Raw genomic sequence first — 18,683 nt, 5'->3', positions numbered from 1 at the left:
ATAAACAGGACTGTAGGGGGCAGTATGATTGGGGGGGGGAAATCCTGGGTTGGCTAGATTTAACAGAAGTTGAATTTCTGTCTCAGTTCTGCTAACAACTTGCTGTGTGACTCTGGACAATCCTTTTCATCCGTTCAAGCCATGGTTTCCTCATCAGTACAGAAAGATAAGCCCAGCCCACCTTGTTTACCTCACAGGCATCAAACAAAATGAGTAGAATCTGTGTGAAAGTTTCACAAAGGAAGGTGCAAACCTTCTTCCCTAACCCACTTGAAAAATACTTTATTTATTTATACTGCTGACAAAAATTAGGGGATATTTCAAAATGAATATGAAGCAATAAAATATCCCCTATTTTTTGTGAGCAGACTATTTGTAGTTTATGTCATTTTTTTTTTAGCAAGAGAGAGAGGGATAGACAGGGACAGACAAATAGAAAGGGAGAGATGAGAAGCATAAACTCATAATTGAGGTACCTTAGTAGTTCATTGACTGCTTTCTCATATGTGCCTTGACTGGCTGAGCCAGTGATCTCTTGCTCAACCTAGTGACCTCAGGTTCAAGGCGGTGATTTCGGATTCAAGCCAGTGACCATGGGTTCATGCCTATGATCCCACGCACAAGCCAGTGACCCTGCTCTCATGTTGGTGAGCTGTGCTCAAGCCAGCAACCTCGGGGTTTTGAACCTGGATCCTCAGAGTCACAGGATGACATTCTATCCACTGTGCTACCCACCTAGTCAGGAGCAAAATACTTTATATCTGTGCTGTCCAATAAAAATATAATATGAGCTACTATGTTATTTTATATTTTCTAGTAGCCATTTTAAAAAGTAAAATAAATAGATGAGATTAAATTTAGTAACATTCTATTTAACCAACCAAATATATGGTTAATATTGTTATTTCAACCCTGAAGTTAAAATTGTTGAAATATTTTATATTTTTTCTCATACTTAGTTTTTAAAATATAAATTCTTGTTCATGGAAAAATAAGACATCCCCTGAAAATAAGACCTAGGGCGTCTTTAGGAGCAAAAATTAATATAATATAAGACACTCTTATTTTTGGGGAAACACGGTATGTCCATTGTTATACTACAGATACACAGAGAGGTTCAGAGACCTGAAAAAGTCCCAGAAGTAGAGCCGGGTCTGTAAGCCCAGGTATCCTGTCTCCAACATCAGTTTTCTCTTCCTTTCTGATTCATTAGCTGCTGAGCTAATTAAAATTAAGGATATTGAACAAATAATTCTCTGTGCCTTTGTGTTTCTATAAAGTGATAGGGATCATCATGGAAGCAACCTATGCCACTGGCTCTACTGGCTTTGTTCTCTGGCTACCCAGAGAGATGCAGTGTTTCAAAGAACTGTGGAGAAGCAATAGAGTCATCCATCCCCACTTTGCTAGCAAGCAGGGAGGGACAGGCTCATTTGTCTCTGATTCATTTATTTTCCTTCCTATTTCTACATCCAATCCATAAAAATCTTCTCAGTTTCGCCTTCAAAACATATCTTATAATTTAAGAGACATATCAACCAGATGTAATGTGTGGGCTTCATTTGTATTCTAATTTTATTAAGGCAATTATAATTATGCATATATATAATATATATATATTTATATATGTGACAATCATAAATCTGAATTCTGACTTATTAACTGATATTAAGTAATTACTAATAATTAATTACTGATGATAATCTTATAATTTTTTAAAAAGCCCTTATCTCTTTGAAATGCTGAGGTATTTATGATGAAATGATATGTCTGTTCTTTGCTTCAGATTGGCCATGAGTTGCTAATTATTGACACTTGTATCATTATTCCATTGTCGGTACATTTAAAATGTTCCACTATAAAAAGTTTGAACTTCTTACATTTTGAATCCATGCACTTCTCTCTATTTCCATTGTTATCACCCTCCACCAGGCCGCTACCATCTCTTTCCTAGATTGTTGCAGTAACCTGTCTGCTGCCTGAGGCTCCTGTTTATGTTCACCCCCCATCGTCCCCCACATCAGAGTGATCTTACAAGTCAGAGCCTTTTAATGGCTTTTTGCTACATTTAACATAAAAACCACATTTGACCTATAAAATTTTCCACGATCGTGCCTCTCTCTGCTTGGTTCTTGGCTTTGTTCACTCTGCTCCCATCCATTCAACTTCTTGTTGTTCCTCAAAAGCTCTGAGATTTTCCCCAAACTTAGGGTCTTCATCTTCTGATTCCCTTAGCCAGAAACAATTTTTCTGATCTTCTTGTGACTTGTTTCCTCCTAATATGTACTTCTTCAGAAAGGCCTTTCTTGACCATTGTCCAAAGTAGCCCACCCCATTCCCCAACCACATTCCATCACTTTACTGTTTTATCTTCTATGTAACTGTCACCACTATATGAACTTGATCTTGATTCATTTGTTTACTTGTTTCTTGTCTGTCACTTCCCTCACTCCACCATTATGATGTACTCTCCTCAAGGGCAAGGACTTTAACTTATTGAATTGTTATTACTCCTGCAGCCACAGATTCCAGCAGAATGCCTACCATAGAGGGGCCCTAAAAAGTTTGTTGAGTAAATAAATCCAAGATCCTAAGACAGATAAGAAAGTGAAGATAGGACTACTAAGATTAACTGCCAGTTACTGAACAATTGATAAATGCTGGGAATGTGCTGAATCTTTTTGATTAAGTTTAGAAACTTAGGTCCTGGCCAGTTGGCTTAGTGGTAGAGTGTTGGCCCAGTATGTGGATGTCCTGGGTTTGATTCCTGGTCAGGGCATACAGGAGAAATGCCCATATGTTTCTTCACCTCTCCCTCTCTCGCATCTCTCTCTGTCTCTGTCTCTCTTCTTCTCCCCTCCTGTAGCTATGGTTCAATTGGAGCGAGTTGGCCCCGGGCACTGAGGATGGCTTCATGGTCTCCACCTCAGGCACTAAAAATGGCTCCAGTTGCAACAGAGCTACGGCCTTAGATGAGCAGAGCATCACTTCCTAGTGGCCTTGCTGGGTGGATCCCGGTGAGGGTGCATGCAAGAGTCTGTCTCTGCTTCTCCTCCTCTTACTGAATGAAAAAAAAAAAAGAAGAAGAAAAGAAGAAGAAGGAAACTTGTCCAAGGTCAGATAGCTAGAAACTGGTGAAACTAGAAGTCAAGCTTAGGTCTGTTTTAATTCTAGAGCTTGAGCTAATAACCATAACCTCATGAAGAATCATGTGAATGTTTCCATGGGTTCAAGAAACAAGAACATTTCAAATGCCTTCTAATAATGAAGATGGTAGAACTCTCTACAATAACCATAGGAAGAAATCTTCTTGTTAGCCTTCTATTGCCATAGCTTTTGTCCAATCAAGTACTGTATACAAGTTGACCAAATAATGAGACTTACCGGGAGACCTGGAAGACCACTTGTTCCTGGGGAACCCTGAAGCCCTGGTTCCCCCTGGAAAAGAAAACAAACAAATCTTAGTGAGTAGCAGCAAGAAGCAGTGAACCAATAGGAAATGGCTTCCTTGAGCTAAACTTGGGCTAGGCAGTAGGAAATCAATGGGGTATCAGAATTGGGGCACCAAAGGGTAGTGCAGATTTCCCAGGCTCCCCAACAAGTAACTGTACTAAGGTGTCATAGTTTAGGGTGCCCTTAGTGGTGTGGGAAGAACCAAGACCTATAGCAGGGAAATAAAACTGTTTAAAGCAAAATCTCAAATACCCAGGCTGGTTGGAAGGCAAAAAAGTTGATCCTCTCTTTTATTCCTAGTGGAATAAACTGTTCAGTATGATTTCTTGTATCAAATAATAGGCTGCAAACATCAGTGGCTTTGGGGAAATGGTAGCAATTACAGTTTGGATAAGGAGGACACATGATACTTTAATCTGTCTCTCCCTGATATGCTAATTTACCTATATGTGCCCTGGAAGGGCTTTCTAAAATTTGGGAATGATCAGGGATGCAGGCAATATTTTATATGCTCACAGACTGTTTCCAATCAATGGATACATCCTGTAAACTTGGAGGAGACCTGGAGCTATTGCTTGTACAGACAAAGTTAAAGAAATGGTACTAAACACCTTCCCTCGCCGGGATGCCTTGACCAGAGGCACAAAATCATAAAACTTAAGGAAACCCCAGGAAAGACAAGAATGCAGGTTACTGAAAGATATCTGCACAGTTTACAGCAGGGGTCCCCAAACTACGGCCCGCGGACCACATGCAGCCCCCTGATGCCATTTATCCGGCCCCCACTGCACTTCCGGAAGGGGCACCTCTTTCATTGGTGGTCAGTGAGAGGAGCATAGTTCCCATTGAAATACTGGTCAGTTTGTTGATTTAAATTTACTTGTTCTTTATTTTAAATGTTATATTTGTTCCCATTTTGTTTTTTTATTTTAAAATAAGATATGTGCAGTGTGCATAGGGATTTGTTCATAGTTTTTTTTTTATAGTCCGGCCCTCCAATGGTCTGAGGGACAGTGAACTGGCCCCCTGTGTAAAAAGTTTGGGGACCCCTGGCTTACAGTATACAGCCAGAGGCAGATTTAACAACGGGCACACCGAGCGTGCACCCTGGGCCCCAATTTCTGAAGGGTCTCGTAAAACCCAAACTTTTTTCTAATGACAAGAGGCCCAATATTTTCTTCTGCACCCAGGGCCTCAACCGATCTTAATCCACCTCTGTATATAGTCATTCAAATATATCCATATACATGCTCACTCACATCAAAATACAGAGTATAAAATATCTCAGTTAAACAGGTCTACAGCTTCAACCTCAGTAGTTCAGATCAGGGAAGATGGCATCAACTGCCACTTGGTGACAGTATATCCTTTTTGAAGAGTCAAGTTTTAATGGCAAATAACTTTTTACAAAAAGTAATTTAAAAAGCAACCATTTTTGGCCCTGGCCGGTTAGCTCAGTGGTAGAGCGTTGGCCTGGCATGCAGGAGTCCCGGGTTAGATTCCCAGCCAGGGCACACAGGAGAAGCGCCCATCCGCTTCTCCACTCCTCCCCCTCTCCTTCCTCTCTGTCTCTCTCTTCCCCTCCCGCAGCCAAGACTCTATTGGAGCAAAGTTGGCCCGGGCACTGAGGATGGCTCCATGGCCTCTGACTCAGGCACTAGGATGGCTCTGGTTGCAACAGAGGAATGCCCCAGATGGGCAGAGCATCGCCCCCTGGTGGGCATGCCGGGTGGATCCCGGTCAGGCGCATGCGGGAGTCTGTCTGACTGCCTCCCCGTTTCCAACTTCAGAAAAATACAAGGGAAAAAGGGGAAAAAAAGCAACCATTATTATCCTATGTGCTCTGTCACAGTGCTTTGGGAAGGTCATAAGTATTGAGAAAGTTAGGAGTTAGGAGGGAAAAAATCCAACTATTTAATATTTGTTTTAAGTTCTTTAGCATCTTGATAATTGGATCTGGAAAAGTGAAACACAGAAAATAATCACTTACTCAGAAACCCAGGCACTCTCATAGCCACATACCAAACAACACTTTTTAGAAAGACTTCTTTCATGAGGAACAAAACAAACAAACAAAAAAAAGGTTTTGCCCTTACTTTCAAACAAAAATCCATTGTCTAAAACCCTCTATTCTTCCAGTGTGGTCTGGTTATTTGAATTGAACTTTGATATTAATAGAAAAAAAGTTTGTTAACTTTTCCTCTTCTTAAATGTACTCTACCTTAGATCCTTTCTTTCCTTTGGGAAATCCCATAAATTCCAGTTCTCCAGTAGATGGCGGTGGTCCTGCCAGGCCGGGGAGACCAACATCTCCCTGTAAGATCAAAAGGAACATTAAGCAAAGCAGAAGCCACACAGACCATTTCTCCAGAGGGTAGATTTGTCCTCTGGGTAGAACTCACAAATAAACTTTCCATTACTTTGGCCTCTTCACTCTCACAGTTGCATCAATGAAGAAACAAAATTATTAGTGCCAAGGGGTAAGAAGAATTATAAGCCTGTTCAAATACATTTTGTACCAGCTCTTCAGAGGGAGGAAACAAGATGAATGAAAAGAAACTGCAGGTTCTTGGTTGTCATGGTCATACATGAAAGGTGTTTAGAAAAGAGCAAAAAAGAGTTTGAGTAAGGTGAATGGCCACCTCCTGGCAACCATGCTCAAACTCTAATTGATTTAATCCTTGCTAAGAACACAACCAGAAGCAGTGAAGCCCAATTAGAATATTGGAGGCTGGATTTGCTCCTTGAAGGCAGTGCAGTCTACAAGAGGCAGCCATGAAGTGGTGGAAGGGCAAGCTCCCAGTCTCCCTTGAAGCTCCCAAGTTACTATACAGTTTGTACAGAGGTAAATAGGGGAACGAAGAAGCTTCTGGAGGTGAGGAAGGGCAGTTAGAAAGGGAGAGAAGAGAAAGGGTAAAAGGAGAAAAGAAAGAAGAGGAAGAGGAGAGATGGAGAGAAAAGGAGAAGCGGGGAAAAGGGAAGAGAAGTTACCTAGGTGAAAGGAAGAGGAAATATATTTCAAGAGAGTATATTTTATAAGACACACACACTTTACAAGTGTGTACATGGAAGGCTACAGTATTTTAAAGGAGAAAGACCACAATAGCCTATGTATGGGATATGCACACACATTCATCCCTCAAGGGTCCCCATAGGAAGATCGTGTGCGGTGGAAAATGCTCATTTCCGAAGGCTAAGATTCAAGTCCCCTTACACACACAGTCACATGGGTTTAGCCCAAAACATTTCTTGGAGAGTAAGGAATACAGATAGTATTTGCAAAAAACTATTTACCTTGTCTCCTTTCTCTCCTTGGAAACCTAAGCCCATGTTTCCCTGGGGCACGAGGTGCAGGGAGGAAAAACAAAATCAATTACTAAACAAGCTCCAGGAACATCTATTGGAATGCAGTTGTTTTCATTTTATCAGAAGGTGTATTTAATCAAACTGAATACCTCTAGGGGAACAAAAAGAATACTTAGTGGTAGGAGGCCAAATGTGTCAAGACAAAGTATACTTACATCAAGACCGGGAAGACCAGGGGGGCCTGGAGGACCCTGTATTAAAATTGAAAAGATCATTATCAAAGACAAGTAATGACAAATGTTGGAGAGGTTGTAATGAAAAGGAACCCTCATTCACTGTTGGTAGGAATGTAAACTGGTACAGACATTATAAAAGACAGTATGGTGGTTCCTTAAAAAATTAAGAATAGAGTTATCATATGACCCAGCAATCCCTCCACTGGGTATCCACCCAAGAAACTTGAAAACATTTGTATGAAAAGACACATGCACCCTTATGTTCATACCAGCATTATTCATGGTGGCCAAGACATGGAAACAACCAAAATGTCCCTCGATAGATGACTGGATAAAGAAGATGTGGTACATACATACAATGGAATACTACTCAGCCATAAGAAATGATGACATAGTGTCATTTGGGACAACATGGATGGACCTTGAGAATATTATGCTCAGCATAATAAGTAAATAAGAAAAAGCTAAGAACTATATGATGTCACACATACGTGGAATATAAAACTGAGATTCATGGACATAGACAAAACTGAAGTGGATACCAGTGATGACAAACAGGACTGGTATAAAAAATAGTGATAGGTAGATAAAACTATCTAAGATGCAGTGTTGAAAAGTATTTTGAAGTTTCTTCTGTGCTCAGAGTAGGTGATAGTGGTGGTAGTATGATTAATTAGCAATGTCTGTCATGGGTGAGAAGAGTGGGTTGTAGCAACAGATATGCCAGGTATCTGCCATCTCTAGGTTATACTTTAGGTTGAACCAGACTAGGAGACTTTGGAAGCACAGAGTGGATAATCACATTGACTCTAATAAATAAAGCTAACACATAGCTCCTTTCAAGGCCATGTTTCATTTTAATCCTCCAAGAATGGAAGCTGCCTTTTTCCACTAAGAGAACTTACATTTACACAGATGTACATTAAATCCATATCCTAGTGGGGAAAGCATTCATGTGAATTCCATAATCACATGATAGATATAGATTACTTACTTGAAATCCTGGTGATCCTCTAGGTCCTACAGCTCCTAGAAAGCCGGGTGTTCCTTGTGGGCCCTAGAGAGGGCCCAAATTTTTACCAAGGTAAAAAAAACAAGAGTTTATCAAGAAAAATGAAAATATACATTTACAAATATTGCACAAGAATATTCATATAACTTTATTCATAATGCTAAAAATTGGAAATATCTCAGTTGTCCATGGATATAAGAATTGATAAATGAAGTGTGAGCCTGACTAGGTGGTGGTACAGAGGATAGAGCATCAGCCTGGGATGCTGAGGACCTAAGTTTAAAACCTCGAAGTCACCAGCTTGAGCGTGGGCTAATCCAGCTTGAGCGTGGGCTCACCAGCTTGAGCATGGGGTTGCTGGCTTGAGCGTTGGATCATAAACATGACCCCATGGCCTCTGGCTTGAAACCAAAGGTTGCTGACTTGAAACCCAATGTCTCTGGCTTAAGCAAGGTGTCAGACTGGCTTGGCTAGAGCCCCCTGGTCAAAGCACATATGAGAAAGCAATCAATGAACAACTAAAGTGCCATAATTATGAGTTGATGTTTCTCATCTCTTTCCCTTCCTGTCTGTCTGTCTCTCTCTGTCTGTCTCTCTCTTTCTCTTTCTCTGGCAAAGAAAAAAATTGATAAATGAACTGTGATACATATACATACATACAGTGGGAGAAATACTCAACAGTCAAACATAACAGACTACTGATACATGAACCAATGTGGATGAATCTCAAAACCATTGTGCTAAGTAAAAGAAGTCAGACCCCACAGGCTATGTATTTTATTATTTCTTTTATATGATGATCTAGAACAGGAAAAATAATTTAGGATGGAAAAATCAAAATAGTGGTTGCCTTTGGTGTGAGGTGGGAGTAAAAATTGATTAAAAAGAGGCAGGAAGAAGCTTTTGAAGGTGGTGGGAATGTTCAATACTTTCAGAGGGGTTTGGGTTACACAAGAGTATTCATTTGTCAAAACTCACCATATGTTCACTTAGGATTTGTGTATTTCATTGTATGTAAATCTTACATAGAAAGAAAAACTGTAAATGAATTTTGAAGTCTAGCTAATGATAGGCATGCTGTAGTATTTAGAGTAAAACTATTATTTTCTGCAATTTATTTTAAAACATGTAAATACAGGATGGATATATGGATGGATAGAGATGGGTAGATGGATAAAAATGGATAAAACAAGTATAATAATATCTTAATGGTCAGGGTATTCACTGTAAAATTTACCCAACTTTGCTCTATGTTTGAACAATTTCATATTAAAGTGAGGTAAGAAACAAAAACTTAAAAAAGAAAGCAAAACAATTATATTTGCATCAGATAAAGATGACTTAAAGATAAAAAATATTACCAGAGATAAAGAGGGAGTATTTCATAATGGTAAATAGGTCAATTCATCAAGAAGATATAATAATCTTAGACTTGCACTCAACTATAAGCAGAGCTTCAAAATATATGAAGCAAAAACTGACAGAACTGCAAGGAGAAATAGACAAATCTACAATTATAGTTGAAGATTTTAACATTCCTCCCTCAGTAATTGATAGAACAAATAGAAAAAATAAATCAGTAAGAACATAGGTGATCAAAAAAACATTATCGATACCTTGACTTAATGTTTTTTTAGATAGCAATAGCCAAACCAACTGAATACATATTCTCTTCAAGTGCATATGGCACACTCAGCAAGATAATTTCATATGCTGGGCCATAAAACAAACCTTACCAAATTTAAAAAGGTCAAAGTTATACAGAGTGGGCACTCTAACTGCAATGAAATCAAACTAAAATCAACAAAAGTAAAATATCTGGAAAGTCGCCAAATATTTGGAAATTAACCAAAACATATCTGAAAGAAAAAATCAGAAGGAATACTAGAAGATATTCTGAACTGAATAATAACAATGATGAACTTAAAAACAAGTGAATGTACTCTGAAGAGAAAGATGATATGGGGAAATATACAGCCCAATTAAAATCTGGAGCAGTAACAAGTGACATGTGCTGAGGTGTGGGATGGAGAGGCCAAGTGAAGTCAAGACTTAGGAGGAAGAGAGAGTAGGGTTCAAAGGTTCCCCAGGAATATATGATAGTAGAACATTTCTTTGACAATAACTAATAACCTGTGATCTCTTAAATGAACACAAATCTCTTATTCAGCCACCAAACTTCCTTCTCCAAATCTATATGGTTTATTTATCATGCCTGTGTAAGTACATGAACATTGTACCTTTGCAGGTAAGGAAGTAATCTCTAAGAAGAGCTATGCAGCAAATATTTTTATTTTACAATTTAGTTAACACATCACCTAGTCCTAAACCAATGCTGTTTAGCAACAGGGGACTGGATGCCCTTGGTCCTTATTCATTCACCTTCGTTTGCATGTGTGTTCCCATATATCCTGTTTATTGCCTACCTTTTCTCATACTACTCTCTCTATTCAGAAAGCTTCCTCCCATTGCCAGCGAGCCTAAACATCATCCACACTTCTCAGAGGCTACCTTCCCCATCTTAGATATAAATCTTTCATGATTCATCCTTATGTGGACAGCATCTTTTCTTCGAAGGTTTTGTGGAATTCTTATGCCATATTCCTATTAGTGTTTCATATCCGGGGCAGGGGGCAGGCAGAGACCATGTCTGCATTGTCTTAGGGATAATGTTTCAGGGATCACTTGCAGAATTTTGCTGAGATTAGATGCTAAGCCTCTGTTCTGGACTAAAGCAGAAAGGAAGGAACCCCGATAACAGGCAAGAAGAAAGGAAGGAATAACTTTTCTTAAGATACTTCAAAGGAAAATGATGACAACATGGAAACTCAAGGAAAACAGAAAGCTCTATTCATATAGCACATGGCTTTTCATGAACTCACTATTATTTAGAGCCCCTAAAAGGATTTTTTAATGGAAAACTTCTAAAAGAAGAGTGTTCTACTTTTGTTTTACCTACAGCACTCTAGACACACAGAAAACACAGGAAATTTTGCCAAAAGAATGCAAAATTCTTTATCATGGAGAATGTAATTCCTGGTCTAAAGGTCTACAAATCTGTTTGCTGTAACTTGGAGGTGGAAAATCCATCCTCTCAGTATTTTCACATCTGGAAAATGTCAATAGTGTGACCCATTTGGCCCTGGCTGATTGGCTCAGTGGTAGAGTGTTGGCCTGGTGTGTGGATGTCCCGGCTTTGATTCCCCATCAAGGAATACAGAATAAGTGACCATTTGCTTCTCCACCCCTCCCCACCCCCTTCTCTCTCTCCCTCTCTCTCTGCTCCTGAAGCCATGGATTGATTGATTCAAGAAAGTCAGCCCCAGGCACGGAAGATGGCTCTGTGGAACCTCCACCTCAGGTGCTAAATACAGCTCGGTTGCAAGCATCGCCCTAGAGGGGCAGAGCATCGGTCCCAGATGGGGGTTGCCAGGTGGATCCTGGTCGGGAAACATGTGGGCGTCTATCTCTCTATCTCCACTCCTCTCACTTGGAAAAGAGGGGGAAAAATAGTGTGACCCATTCTAACCCAGCTCTCTGGATTATCCTTGAGAAGATCCACAAAGACCTTCACACACCATAGGGAAGACTGAAAAGCGACAGTCAGCAACTGTTAACTAAACCTTGACAGCTCAACACAGAAGTATCAACTTACAGTGATTCCGTCTAGTCCGGGCAGCCCAGGATTCCCCTGAGAAACAGACAAAGGCAGGACACTGAAGAGATTAATAAATCAAGCCTGTGGTATTTAATAGATAACTGACCTAAAATGCATAGGTATAAAAACTCATCACTGAAGCATACATAGGCTTCTTCTGGTAAGGTCTTGTGTTTTAAATAATGTATGAGTTGTATATATATAACCATTTATTTTTTTCTAGGGAAAATCTAGAGTCTAAAAGGCAAATATTATAGCCTTGGTTGAACAGGATTTTATATTTTTCTTTAATTAATTTTCATCTTTGCTAGGAACTTATCAATTAGAAACTGCTTCTGTGGGTTGGTGATTTTCCTCCTCTTTTTTGGAGAAAAGCGAGCTACCTTCCGGTGTGCCCTCACCCCAGAGAATCTACACCCATGTGTATATAATGCAAATCAGACATTTCAAGGGAGAATCAACAGAGCATCCAGTCTCTGATTACATTTTAATTACTTTGCAGCATCTTGAGTCACTGTATGAATCTGTAATATAACCATTTTGTGGAAATTTTTGTGTTCCACTTGGTTCAGAGTCTCTGATTTTTGGCCAAACCACTTACTGCTGTGACAATGGGCATATTCTGACACCTGTTAATCTTATTGCACTTGGATTATGGTCAAAATCAGCTCTCTGCAATGTGGAAAGAGCAATGCCTGGTCTTCAGTTCTTTGGTAAACTGGCTGTGGGAATGTGAACAAGTCATATAGCTTAATATATCTCAGTGTTTCTATCTGTAAAATGAGCAAAATGAACTTAACAATCATGATGTCTTTTCAAAGCCTATCATTCTCTCTTCTGCTACGGCATCTACAGCCAAAAGCTCAAACCTTGAACCTTCTTCAGATCTCATCCACCCACTCCCATCACTCCCTTCCAAAGTGACTTCCAATGTTCTGGGCTCTGTGCATGGATGGAAGATAGAAAGGTGTCATCCTCAGCTGAGTGAGTTTGAGTGCATCTTCCCCTCATGTTGGGCACATAGATTCCGATTTGCTAGCAGGGAAATGAAGGGCTCCCTTCCCACTCTGCAAGGGAAATAGGGTCAATCATTTGGTAACAGAGTTTACTGAGGGCCCACAGGATACCAGGCAGCATAAACCAAGAGTACAGTCATAAAAATACAGAAGGTTTTTGGCAACTTTATGAAGAAATGTTTCCAAGCAGCTTCGAAGTTGATGGGCAATTTTTACAGACAGCAGGGGCCCAACTAAGGGTGATGAGCTGGTATGCAGGGACAGAAAAGGATTGAGGTCAGGACCCTGGGCTGGTGGCTATGCTCAGATGGGCAGAGACACACAAGGCTTCAAACCAAAGTATGAAGACATCAAAGATTCTAGACAGACAAAAGGTATCTGCCTCCAGAAAATGTCTCAGCTTGTCAATGAAAATGATACCCATGCAAACTATTTGTTTGCAGATATGTCTCCTATTTCTGGTCTAGATCTTACAAAGCAAATATCTTTGACAGCATAGTTACAAACATTTCTGTCAATGTTCCCCCACAAAAAAGCTTGGAATCTTTTTTAAATCCAGCTTGGTTTGCTCCTTAAATACAGATGCAGATAATAGTTCTGGAAATGTTTTTATTGGAGGCGGGGCTTAGTCTGGGGTAGCACAGCTTATAGCCTACTCAGATGTCTGCCTTAGAGGCTCTTACCTTCATTCCCTTGAAACTACCTTGGGTAAGGACAGGTTCACCTTTAGATCCTTTCTGACCAGGAGACCCCTGAATTATATAAGAAAAAAATAACTTGTGAAGAAATGTATATATATCGAGTTTTGTTAATAGTATGATATGATCAGATAGAAGATAAAACAGTAACAGGCTGAAATTATGTAGCTTATTGTATGGCAGAATTGGCTATGTTAAGGGCCAAAAAACATCCCTGAACAGGTGCTGTGTCTCAAAGTTGTACACCCACTCCCCCAAGTCAGAAATCTCTAAAGAAGTTAGAAATGAGGAGACTTTGAATCTATTTAGAGCAGTGAACTTTTCTGTAAGAGAGCAAGACAGTAAATATAATAATTTAGGCTTTGCAGGCCGTATCTGGGCTCTGACCCATATTCTTTATCTCTTTTTTACGATCTTTTAAAAATGTAAAAACAAAGCTTACGTGAGCCAGTTTGTTGACCCCAGTCTAAAAGATACCTACGAAACTATCTCCATCCTGTGCTACTACCTAAGAGGCAAGTGTGTCACAGAAAACTGTTCAAAGTATGCCCAACCTATTTATCAACCAGAATTCTACTGCCTTGGTGGCAGATGCCAGCTAATGCCTGCTACATGTTGTTTGCTTGGGGAAAGTCAATGTCCCTATACCTAAGGGGAATTCAGGATTAGTACTGGGGGTAAGGCTAAACTTTGGGAACTGAAGCATTGATTGATGAATTTTTTTTAGCTCAACTATTATAGGTAGAGTAAAAGAACAATGTGATCCCAGAAGCACAAGCCAGTTTCTTTCCTAACTCTTACTGTTTCCCCTTACTCTTGTGGCCACTACTTTTATCAAAGAAGTGTCAAATAATATCCACTTCAGGATTCAGCAGGGTTAGTAAGGTTCCACTTGGTAAAATACACGTCCAAGTTTCTATTTAGGCTTAAGGGGAGATTTAAAGACAGGATTAGGTTTTACCCTGGTAAAACTCTCAGATGTTCATTACCTCAAGATGTTTTTCCCCTCACTGCGGGTAGCATTTCCTTCATTTCCTGGATATTCACTTTCCTAACACATAGGTGATTTTCTCTCTTCTGCTGTTGCCATGGCAACGTTTGAAGGACTTTGTGACACAAACAGCTCATACTATGTTGGTAATAACATTTTCTCCCCCCTCCCTGCTGCACATTGGTTTGGTTCTTAGATGTCAAGTCCCTTTATGAAAATCAACGGCTTGTGCTTTGTATGTGTCTCACTTTCTGATATATATGATATATATACCCACACCCACAACTTGGTCACTGAAGATGATTCTGCTGATCTTTCAGTAAAATGTCAGTCAATTAATGCAGTCTTGGATCTGTTTAATAGTGTGATTTATAGCTTAATATATCACATCAGTACCCTTATTAGGCCTTGAAATGTGTTATTTTTCTCTTTCCAGATGCTTATGAAAACAGCCTTTCAAGGACATAATATGTATTAGAAGGCCCTTAGATCCAAACATTTGATCCCTATCTGCATAAATGGAATTAAATAAAAGTAGTGAGCCCTGGCCAGTAAGCTCAGTTGGTTAAGAGTGTCATCTTAAAATTACAAGGTTATGAGTTTGATCCCCGGTCAGGGCACACACAAGAAGCAACCAAAGAATATACAACCTAGCAGAACAGCAAATGAATGCTTCCCTTTCCCCTTTCTTCTCTTCTTTTCCTCTCTTTGTCTTTCTGAAATGATTAATAAAAATTAAGCCCTAGATGGATAGCTCGGTTGGTTGGAGCACTGTTCTGGAGTGCAAAGTTTGCAGGTTCGATTCCCTGGTCAGAACACATACAGTAGCAGCTTGCTGTTCTTCTCTCTCTCTCTCTCTCTCTCTATCTCTCTCTGCCTCTCTCTCTCTCAAAAAAATAAATAAGTAAAAAAAGAAAAGAAAGAAAAAAGAAAGAAAATGGTGAGACCAGGATGCAACAAATGCTTTATCAATACCAGATACAAGGGTTATGATATGCAGGGGGAGGAGGAAAGAGGCAAACTATGTCAGTGTAAAGTAGGATTTCTCAACTATTTCTCACTGTTGACACTTTGGGACAGATTATTCCTTGACGTTGAAGTGGGGGTTGTGTAGTGCCAAGTAGCACACCTCCAGTTTGTGATGATGTCAAAAAATAACTGTCAATAATAACTGACAAATGTCCCCTGAGGACACAAAATCACCCCTGGTTAAGAATCACTGGTACATACCAAGTTTGCCAAGCCCTTTGGAACATTGTTAGTGCTTTCATGATACTATATAAGTCTTCCAAATACTGCTTTTCCCAATATTACCTGATGTGGGAACATATCAAATAGCCCAAGTATGTAGTTTGCTCTGAAATTTACTAGTCTTTTAACAATCTTGCTGACTATAAAAATATCATTTAAAAATAATCCTAATATAGCATGCATATACCCTTCTGCAACCAGTATTCTTCTTCAGACTTTTCATGCTATGGTGCTACCAGCATAGACTCTTGAATTAGACAAGAAGCCACAGCAGTTGCCCCATAGACACTTAATGAGATCTCCAGAGAGCATAAAAAGGGCACACTTGGAAGGAAGCAAAGCCATTTGAAATAATGTACAAAGATCTGGTAGCATACAGGTGGTCCGAGGAGCCCAGGATAGCCAGCAGAGCCTGGAAATCCAACAGCTCCTTGAGTTCCATTACAGCCATCCAGGCCAGGTGGGCCTCTGAGCCCTGGCTGTCCAGGGTGGCCCTGTTCAAAGAGAAAAGAAAGGATCAAATCAAGTACATGACTTTCAACTGCTCTCTGATAAGTTCCACAGTGAAAGAAGCCAAGCATACTGCCAAACTCTGGGTCTTTGTTCTTTCCCTTCGCCCCATCATCACTGCTCTAGTAACTTTCCTTCATACTCAGGTGTATGTCACTGATGACAGTTCAGTGTTATTCCTCCCCAAAGGATCAATGCTTTAATAGGATCAAAGAAACCAAAGGGATCAAGCACAAAGAGATGGGATACAGAGGGTGTTGCAATTTCACCTTCCCTGAGTACAGAAATGCAGTAAGATGGGGCTTAGTTGTCTGGCAGCTGAACTGCTACCAACACGGAATCATGACAGGCCTTAGGACTCCTCAGAACAGACTGAAAGGTGGGAAGCCTGGCACATTTTTCTGTGTTAAAAGTTTTGTATAAAAAATGACACTAAATTTTGGTGAACAGAAAAGAAACAGTTTCCATAGCACCAACTTTCCTGAAAGCAGCTTGGTCATAAATAAGCAGGTCCTGAAAAAACTACACGTTCCGTCTTATTTTGTCATTATCACATGTCATTTTATTGCTTCATTTGAGGAACTGTATTTTCTCCTATTATCCATACTCACTACTGAGGCAGTAGTTCTGCTGGGGTATTACAAATCATTTACATACAGTTAGTATGAACTGAATAATTTTCTAGAGTTGGGATTTCTTGGTGCATAGAATCTACCTTTTTTTTTTTTTTTAAGAGAGAACATCTCTTTTTTAATCTGTCCAAAGCAGGCTGGACGTTGGGTATGCCACAAAGTGATGGCGTGAAAGACCAGAAATCTAGATGAGTTAATAAAAGGTAGACTCCCACCTTCTCACATATAGCCTTTTAATCTAAGTATGTATGTAGATTTAAGGTTTGAGGGAAATATGTCATGTGTTCAAAAGTCAATGTTTCAAATTAGAGAAATAAAGTTTTGTCAAATACTTATTGAGAAAATGCTCTATAGAATTGTTTCATTTTCATTGTTATTAAGCTACAGGAGATAGATCCCCTGATAATACAAAAGTATGAGTCTTCACTGCTAGACTCATAGAATGCTAAGCCCAGAAGACAGGTCGATAATGTAAAGGTACTGCAACTATGCCTTCCAAGACACAGGTGATGATTTTTCTTTGCATTGGGAAAACTTAGACAGTTTATTAGAGTCATCAACATGTTATTACCAAATGAGATGTCTATTCTTGTTTGCCCTGAAGATATACACTCTACCTTCCTCAGATCTAGGCCTTGGGAGGCTACCTTTTATGGATAGCATAGTCTAAGCTCCCCTACCCTTTGTCTTCTAGTTGTATTTGACTACTGCTAGATACAGGCAGATCAAAAAGCAGGAGAAAAAGCACAGGCTATTTATTTCCCTCATGCCCTCTCTCCTTGTCTATATCTCTGCCAATGACCACATTTCTTTACAGTCTTAGCTCTTGTTGGGCAACCATTATTTCATGGCTCCAGGTCTTACAGGGTTCCATCACTGCCATTCCTTCCTTCCCTTTGAGCACAGGAGTGGTAACAGCTTTGTGTTAGTTGCTTCACCATACATTATTGTTTCCCTTAATCCTGCCCATACCCTTTAAACAGACACTTCACTCAACTCTTCTGCTAACCCTGCCAAGTATAGTGTCTATTTCTCCATGGGATTCTGATCACCACTTTAAAATGTTCCAGCTGAGTTTGCTAGAGGTTATCGCTCAGTTGAGAAACAGGAAAGAGCTAAGGCAAAATAACAGGCTGGCTCAGTATTAGAGATCTTTCTTACTCTTGGAGTCTTGGTTCTGCTTGACACCAAAACCTTTGCTTGAATTCTTATCTATTGGTATCCATATTTTTTCCTCGGGCTCCAATTCTTCTGTAGTTTTCTTGCCTGAAATTCTGGTACCTCCTATCTGCAGGATTCCTGGCACACTGGTTCACTCTGCTACCTTAGCTAAATTCTCTAGGATTAACCTCTGACTTCTGACAGACCCGTCAGTCTTTCCTGTCCAGTTAACACCACGGGATGGTTGATAAAGCATGTTTTGAGCCAGTCAGACTTGTGTTTCAACCCCAGTTTTGCCACTTTCCAGACTGAGCCTCAGTTTCTTCATCTATAAAATGGAGATGAATAATACTGCCTCAAAGAAGTATTGTCAATATTAAAATGAAATTTAAAATTTATGCTTACATTTACATGAAACTAGGTTTACTATACAGAAGCTCAATAAATGGTAAGTCTTCTCTCGAGCAAGTCAGCAAGGATAAGCCACTGGGCTGAGCTCTGTCTCCTCTCAGCTCTCAGTATTCACAGGAGTTCTGACACACTGCCTTTTCTGGTTATTGCTAATTATTTTACATATGTGTCTGTACATATCTTCAAGAGAACATAATTTTTTGAGGGAGAATACCACTATGGTTCCATAAAAGCACATAGAATATGGGGATCTGCTATATTCTAGAAAAACAATGTTCCTCAGAACTCATATTTCAAAAGAAAAGTTTTAGTGAGTGTTATGGGTTCACTTTGAAGGTATAAATCTGG

The 18,683-nt window shown here is 39.7% G+C and overlaps 1 protein-coding gene across 1 annotated transcript in view; it reads right to left on the bottom strand.

Annotated features, from left to right (window-relative positions):
- The window catches only part of COL4A6 (collagen type IV alpha 6 chain), a 413,946-nt gene that overhangs the window by 47,832 nt on the left and 347,431 nt on the right, over window positions 1-18,683 (bottom strand). Inside the window, exons 6-13 of the mRNA XM_066249666.1 lie at window positions 15,999-16,115; window positions 13,365-13,433; window positions 11,663-11,698; window positions 7,990-8,052; window positions 6,975-7,010; window positions 6,748-6,789; window positions 5,675-5,767; window positions 3,385-3,438 (exon numbers count right to left, since the gene is read on the bottom strand). Of these exons, the coding sequence (XP_066105763.1) occupies window positions 3,385-3,438; window positions 5,675-5,767; window positions 6,748-6,789; window positions 6,975-7,010; window positions 7,990-8,052; window positions 11,663-11,698; window positions 13,365-13,433; window positions 15,999-16,115 (510 nt within the window). The remainder of the gene's footprint in view (window positions 1-3,384; window positions 3,439-5,674; window positions 5,768-6,747; window positions 6,790-6,974; window positions 7,011-7,989; window positions 8,053-11,662; window positions 11,699-13,364; window positions 13,434-15,998; window positions 16,116-18,683) is intronic.

This window comes from Saccopteryx bilineata, chromosome X (assembly GCF_036850765.1).
Source record: "Saccopteryx bilineata isolate mSacBil1 chromosome X, mSacBil1_pri_phased_curated, whole genome shotgun sequence".
NCBI lineage: Eukaryota > Metazoa > Chordata > Mammalia > Chiroptera > Emballonuridae > Saccopteryx > Saccopteryx bilineata.
Note: the sequence above shows the minus strand (reverse complement) of the source record. Positions and strands in the feature narration are given on the sequence as shown.